This window comes from Cynara cardunculus (assembly GCF_001531365.2).
Source record: "Cynara cardunculus var. scolymus isolate 2C chromosome LG 2, CcrdV1, whole genome shotgun sequence".
Lineage (NCBI taxonomy): Eukaryota > Viridiplantae > Streptophyta > Magnoliopsida > Asterales > Asteraceae > Cynara > Cynara cardunculus.
Window position 1 is genome coordinate 60,250,371 of NC_037529.1, and position 8,148 is coordinate 60,258,518.

The following is an 8,148-nucleotide window of genomic DNA, read 5'->3' on the forward strand; positions in this document are numbered from 1 at the left end:
GAACTCAATGATTATCCTAATTATATTTTAGATTTTTTATATTTAAAATGAGATGTTTATCCTGTATTTGATTGTGTTTATCTGCAGTTAGTTATATGAATTCAGATATGTGATGAAATCGGATAGGGATGAACGGGTTTAAGAGTTTTTAAGAGTTTAAGAGTTTTAAGAGTTTTAGCCAAATGTTTTATAATATAGTATAGATTATATATCCAGTTCAGGTCAAATACCTATAATTAGAATACGAAACCGTACCAATACTTGGTTTTTCCCGTCATGCATCAAACATTTGATTGGGTTTCTCAAATTTTCTCATTTTTTAACACCCTACTTAAGGCCAAAGGTGTAAAAAACATCAAAGATTTTCACAAAAACAAAAATTCAATATATTTTTCAGGACATATGATATGTTTGCATACGTCCCAGACTCTTATAAGATATTATCTCGTTCGGTTGAAAAACTGAAACTAGCAAAACCACACGATATTTATGTTAACCACCAATTTATTTCAGTTAAAGTTCGTAATTTTAGACGCTTAATTTGAAGAAAAATCAAAATGTAAAATAAATACTTTTTTAAACCCTTTGACAAATATTACCAAACAAATGAAGGAATTGGAATACGAACGGTAGCAATTGCTACATCACACAATCTTCTTCTTGATGGGATTAGGATACATTACAAAGTGCATATTGGATCTGATAGCATTAATGTGATGCAAAGATTGGGGAATTCGTTGTTTTTTAGTAGAAAGTTACGTGTTTTAATGTACAGATTGGATGAGATAAAAAAAATAGTCTCATGTTTGACATGGACGAACAAGAATGAGGCTGGACAACAAAATGCAAAACTTGAGTTTTTTTTTTTTGCCCTTAACAAAAATTATTTTGAGCAAACAAGTAATTAATTTATCAGAATCCAAATCAAAATTAGACGAATGTGGTTTGACCATCATTATGATAAATTTCATAAGGTTTGTTTTCTTTCAAGAAAATACTAGCCCATAAATTGACCACCAAGGTAAATCGCTAAATTCAATTAGCCTATTCCTCCGTATCCCATATGGGTTTCATACTTATAGGAGAACTGGATGGGGAAGGGCAACAGTAGGAAGATCCGAGTACACTGGACTCTGATTTTGTTCGACCAACATTTGGCATAAAAAAATAGGAATAGATAAATAACACATAAATCGAGGGTACTCCTTTCAATGAATGAAGACCAAGGAAAGTCAAATGTTTAACCATTCATGAAGAGGAAGTGAGATAACGACAACGCGGTTGAGAAAAATCCATATCAATCCATTTCTTCTTTTAGTAGACTCGTCTATGAATGTTCATTCAAAAAGGAATGCCGAGCTCTTTCTTTCACAACTAACCCCAATTTTCTTAATGTCGAGACTTTCTCTTTCTATTTTTACCCAAGGCTTTGCTACTTCGGGTCTTTTAACCAAATAAGACGATGCAAGCAAAAGTTCTTAGATTTCATGGAGCTTTCCGATCAACCAATCCCCTATAGTAGCGTGTGGAACAGCGTTAGACAAAAACATAAGATTACCGTATTACCTTCATAACCTAACGAGTAGGTTATTGATTCCTTCCTTTTTTGTATTTACCCAAAAAGGTGGACTTCAATAGTTTTGTCCAATCCTATCCTTACCGTTCAGAATACAAACAATTAGCGTGGTCATAAGATTTGTGCACATGGTTTGTCTCCTAATAAATTTGTTACATGAGATGATTGGAAACATGCATACACATGTATCATCCAATTAGATGTTATTAAAAATTGAGGTAAACCACAAGGGTAGTGCCTGATTGGTTTGAGCTTGACTTTAAAGGTTAAAAGTACCAGGAGGTCCCAGATTTAAATCCAAGGAGAAATAAAAATCCCCTTGTGGCCACGGAGGTTCAAATGCAGTGACTCCGGACTATCTGCAAAGCAGGTGGTCACCCTGGGATTAGTCAGCTCGCATAGCGAGTTGGATATCCAGGTTAATAAAAAAAAATTGAGGTGTTAATTAAACATAAAAGGGGTTATAAGTAAAGTATAATGGTGGGGTAATAACATCAATTATTTGACTCCAAAATCATAATGATGGTGGAAGAGAATGATGATCATGGATCACACCAAACATTCTTTTCTTTAATGACTTCCACACATCATCATCGGTCTCTTTTTTCCAAATAAAATCCATTCACAGAAAATTGAGATGAAATAATGAAATGGGATGTGTGGTTACCTTCAAGTTTACTCACTACGATACCGGAATGAATATGATCTCTGCGTAAACCCGAAAGTGTATATGTGAGTCATCTGTAAACCCAAAGAAATTAATCCATTTGAAGATGTATATGTGAATCGACGTTCTCTTCTACCAGATAAAACATAGGGTAATAAAAAACATGGTATGACTTTACATACAATTGTGCGTACGTAATATAAACGATGGCGCATGACATGGCTTTATACTTCTTGTTTTGTACGTTTTAACACGAATTTTTCCAGAAGACATACGAGGGGCGTAACATTAACCCTTTCAAAAGCGAGCAAGCGAGCAACTTACATTACATATCAAGAGAAGTCGTAAGTTTAACACCATAAGTCCAAATTTACATGAGATATTAAGAAGTTCAAACAACCTTCATACCCTTATTTCTTTAGCTTGTAAACATAAACACTAACCCATGCTTAATCTCTAGCTAGCTACCATTGGCTTCATCAGTGATGCCCATACGGTTTGAAGCCTTCAATCCAAATGTGCATCAGCAACACTTCGATCTGTAGAAGTACAAGTGAACACCAATCGTGAATGCAGCACTCTTATTTCTTATGATGCTTTCACTTGAGATCAAGTTCTATAAAACAATATGCAAGAAAAGAAATCCCCATAATGTGGAGTGCCATTTTACCATATTGAGTCCAATGGAAGTAATCAGTGATTTATTTGTAAGTTAAGCAAATCTATAGCACCCCACAAACTCAATATCTTTCCTTTTTTGCAGAAAAAAGTAAGTGGTTAAATTAAAACCCTGAAGGGAAACTCAACTGGTAAGAACTTGAGTTTGTTCAACAGAGGTCACCAGCTATTGGAGAGTTTGTTTGGCTGTATACTTTAGGGTCCTCTAGGATTAGTCGAGATGTGTATAAGCTGGTCCGGATATGGTTACCAAAAAAACAAGTGGGTTACACATGATTCTTCAGGAAAAATGGTTTTCCATGGTAGCATAGGTGGTTGTCATATATTTACTTCTGTAAGTATGGATTACCTGGAGAGCATCTTATTTGACACTTGCGATCGCAACGTTGCATAAGCCTTGCTGAGAATAATTGAAACAAAATGGTAAGTGGTTGCAATGTAATAAGTATAATATGTGAAGTGAAAGGAACAAAACATATTCTACCAATCTATACAATCTTGTAGCAAAGAACAGTGAAAAAAATTGTGCAAATCCGGAAATTCTTCAATTCTAGGAATTTGCTTCCTTTCTGTTTTCCATCCGCAAAACAGAAGCATACATATGATTCCGTTTTAATAACAGTTTCTGCTCCCTTATGCCTGTAAGCTAAATACTCAAAATGAACAAGCTTTCAATATCTGATTGTAACAATTCTAAATTGCCCAGTGATATTGCCATTGAGCAAAACTTACTTATCCGTTGAAGCTAGAGTGTAAGACATCTCGATTTGTTGGGATTTTACCATGGGAATTGATCCCACATAGGAAGAAAAGGGAAATTTGGAGAGGCTTATAAGGCTAGTTCCATAAACCTTATCAAATTGGACCAAGCCACATGGATTAAGCTTGGTGCTTGGTATATATACATTTATGGTCAAAGATAGGGCCTTGGGCCTCTTGGGGTCTCTTAACCATTACGACCGACTCTGGCCGAATCGCTGTTACGTGCAAAAACTGCCAACATATATATATCTTCATTTTCCCCTCCAATTCGACAGTGATGAAAAACAGATTCCCTTCTTTTCTTCCTGGTTTTTCCCCTCAATACACAATCCATGAACACATAGGAATCTCGACAGATTCACGTTCTCGTGCAAGAACGCAAATTAGATAGTTGTATCCTCTAACCAGATGCTCAGACTACGCACGAGTAGGGGCGAAATTCTGTTTAAGGACACTGCATAGCAGGCCTCTATCAGTTTGTCTTCCAATCGTTGATTCCAAGTAAGTTCTCTTACTTTACATGATAAGAATCTGTTATATAAACATATATACATATACACGTTTAGTTCATTTTTCTTGATTTTTAGTCATTCGAGTGCTCACAAACATATACACTAGTTCATGATAAGTCAGGTACCATAACAGTGGATCTAACACGATTCTGCTCAAGTACTTTTGGGATTTCTTTGTAGGTTTAAAACCTGCATCGTTCTATTTGCAGATCTATTTTCAAATGGATGGAATACAAATTGAGATCAACTAGGGCCATCGATTCACTCTTATTTATCATAGTTTGGTGAACTTCACCATTTTCAAATAGATTCACCGTTACCTCAAAGTATCCTCTCACAAATTTAAAATCAATCCTCAGTATTAATAACAAACAAACAGCGAACCTAATTGCAGAACAAATCTATATCAACTGCAAACTTTTCTAACTCCAAGTTGACAACATAGACCTTCAGATTTACAGAACTTACTAATGAATCGATCAATAACTCCGCAAATTAAACTCTGTACGTGTATGGATAACAGAAATCAGAAGATCGAATGATCAGTCGGAGAAACTTACTGTCACTGTTAACGCAGCCGGTGGAGCAGGAATCGTAGCAGTCGACGCCTTGGGACTCAACGCGAGTTAACTCATTCGAAGATACAATTAGAAGCAGGATTAATGCTGCCGCTGCGATCATCGTCTTCTTCTCCATTGTAATCGGCAGAGCTTTTGATTCTTAATCCTCTGCTTTTTGAATTTTTTTTGCTCTTTCTGTCGGTACCAAAATCTGATTTATTTATAGAAAGAACAAAACTAAAATGAACATATAAAATGTTATTTTTTTTTTCATAAAAAATGGCATTTTATAGTTGTTGAATTAACATTACTCAAAAAGCTCGGTCTTTTTGCTGATTAAGACCTCATTTGTTTATTCTTTAATAGTTCAATTAACAGACAAACTTTGAATCGTTAAGAAGTGAGGGGTTGTTTGACAGTTGCGGAATGATTTGATGCAGAATGATTAAATGGTCAGAATGATTAAGAGGCTCTCATCATATAGTGTAAAATGAAATATAATTGTTCAGTAATTGTTTGCAATGAAATTAAGATGCTGAATGGTTAAGATCAACTCCAATCGAACAGCAAAACCCTAGTTTTGTCGTTCTCTTTGATCCAATCGTACGCCAAAAACACCAATGTTTTGCCGGAGGAAGAAATTGAACGACATATTTGCCGTGAAGGAGATGAACGACATATTTGGCAAAAGGGTGGTCCCCACCACCTTTTCTTAGATTTAATAATTTTTTTAATAAATTATAAATAATTACAAATATTAAGTTTTAGGTTTTTATATTTATTATGTAAATATATATATATATATATATATAATAAATTATTAATAACACAAATATGATACCGGATAAACGTAAACGTAGTTTATTAATGGAAGTTTTAAAAACTAAAATACATAAATTAAAGGGTCCAATCGTCTCCGTTAGACATAAACTGACTAAAGCTTCCTGCTACGTTCTGAGATCCTTCGGCTTGGTCTTCAGCTCCTCTAAATTGTTGATGTTAAGATAGACGATATTGAGATGCTACGAATTCTAATCCTTGTCCAGACATATGAACCTGGGGTTCCGCTCTCTCTCTCGTTATTTGAATTTTCTCATTTTTATGAACTCATACCACAGAGGATTAGTGATAGAGTTTAGATCGGTGCACATAAGTTTGTCATCCGCCAAACCTTGACTCTAATGCAAGTTTCTGAGCTTGAAGCTCATTCCTTCGCATCATAACTTTATTGTTTTTGGCTGTTTGTTTGCTCATATTTTTACTAGCCTTGACTAAGGTCTCTAGCTTATTATCAAATCGGAGCCTTGATTTTGCTTTTTTTTTCCACACCAATTGGTCTTTGAGTACCTTCTACGTCGTCAATAGTCAATGACGGTAAACCGGCATCTATCACAGACGATGAACCAGGACCGGAAGAAGGTGATTGATAAGGACTTTGTCGTTGATACTGAGTTGATGCAGTGACATTTGATAAACTCTCGGAGTCTTTCAAGATGTCCCAGACATGATCAAACTTGAAACCATTCTTATAGGATCCGTCAAGTTTTAACAGCTCTTTCGCTTCGTTCATCTATGAAAAATACACGTTATATTTAAATTAATAAAACAATGATCAACTAAAACAATAAATACTTACAATATCTTGTTCAGAAGAACCACTTGGATTCCTCATTTCAATTTGATTGATACACCTTCACATTTTTTTGCAAGCTTTTAGAATGCAAGACATTCTCGTTTCCAATGATCTTCTTGGTCGAGGATTGGTTGTGAACGGTTCGGTTTGGTGATAAAGAGTTTCTACTCTTGACCAAAACTTATCTTTTGATTGGTTTCTACCAATTATTGGATTTTGAGTTATATCAAGATAACAATGACATAGTTGTATGTCTTCGATATCTTTGTAGGATGAAGTTCGGATTGTTGAAGACATTTTTATGAAAAGGCTGGTAATATCTCAATGAAAATGTGTGTGATTTAGCTTACCGACTCGCCCCCTATTTATAAACAAAATTTTTATTCACGATCCACGTGGCCCTAAAAAACAATATTTTGCAAAGAAACAAGAAGCATGTAGAAAAGATGTAGAACGTGCATTTGGCGTATTGCAATCAAGGTTTGCAATAGTAGCAGGACCTGCACGATTATGGAGGAAGGAAATATTGCATGATATAATGATTTCGTGCATCATTATGCATAATATGATCATAGAAGATGAACGTGATATTAATGCACCAATTGAAGAACGAAGTGAAGTGCAAGACGTGGGAGTTGAGATGATGAACGATGGTGGACTTGAACAGTTTCTTGCTCGACACAAAAAGATCAAGGATAAAGATGCTCACTTTGAACTTCGTAATACATTAATTGATCATTTATGAGACGAGTATACTAACTCGGAGAATTAGTATTATTTATATGTTTTTTAAATTTATGCTATTTGAACTAATGTAATCTTTTTAAATATAAAATTTATTAATTACAATTTTATCGTTTTTATTTTAACATTTCTAATTACTAATTATTTATTATTATAATATATATTACAAATTATAAATATTGTTATTAAAAATAGTAAATAAAATATGTTATTATAATATGGGGTCCACAAATTTGGTGTTTTTTTAGAGTGTGATTGGAGTTGAGTTTTTTGGTGTTTATGGGCCCACCAGATTTGGTGTTTTTGGTGTGAAGGTTAGAGTTGCTGTAAGGGAGGCCTAGGATACAAAATTATTCAGAAGGTTTTAGAAACATTAAGAGACAAACTTTTTTTTGCCAAACTAAATTCAACTCTTAGTGATTCAGAGGCTACCTCTTAATAGATCTACTAGAAGCGTACTCACGCAATGCAGCGAGATTCATTGTGATTTTAATATTTTATTTTATTTTTTATCTCAGCTGATGTTATAATATGGTTTTATGTGATTTTGAGAAAGCGATGATGTTTTTATTTTTGAATAAAATATATGTTTGAAAATATCATAAAATTTGACAAAAATATATCGACATTAATATCAAATTAACTATTTGAAATTCCTCATTTTTTTGTGTAATTTTTTCATTCAATTTTTTTATAATTTAATTTATGTACAAAAACGAAGTTATATTTGGTTTAATAATATAATTTTTTATAAAGATAATAATTGTTTATTTTGTTGGAACTCGATAATTATTCTAATTATATTTTAGATTTTTTATATTTTAAAATGAGATGTTCATCCTCTATTTGATTATGTTTATCCGCAGTTATTTATACGAATTCTAACATCGAGCTTTAATAAGTTATACTTATGCATAATTACTTGTAATCTTAAATTTTAAGTAATATGCATCAATATACAGTAHTTTATGCATAACAAAAATATATCGATATTCGTATCAAATTAACTATTTAAA

The 8,148-nt window shown here is 33.5% G+C and overlaps 1 protein-coding gene across 1 annotated transcript; it reads right to left on the reverse strand.

Moving 5' to 3' along the window:
• Positions 1 to 4,826: 4,826 nt before the first annotated feature.
• On the reverse strand, positions 4,827 to 6,427 carry LOC112506230. The gene is made up of 3 exons (XM_025110248.1): positions 6,392 to 6,427; positions 6,103 to 6,325; positions 4,827 to 4,966 (listed from the first exon to the last, which is right to left on the reverse strand). The coding sequence occupies exons 1-3, from the start codon at positions 6,425 to 6,427 to the stop codon at positions 4,827 to 4,829; spliced, it is 399 nt and encodes a 132-aa protein (XP_024966016.1).
• Between the last annotated feature and the right edge of the window lie 1,721 nt (positions 6,428 to 8,148).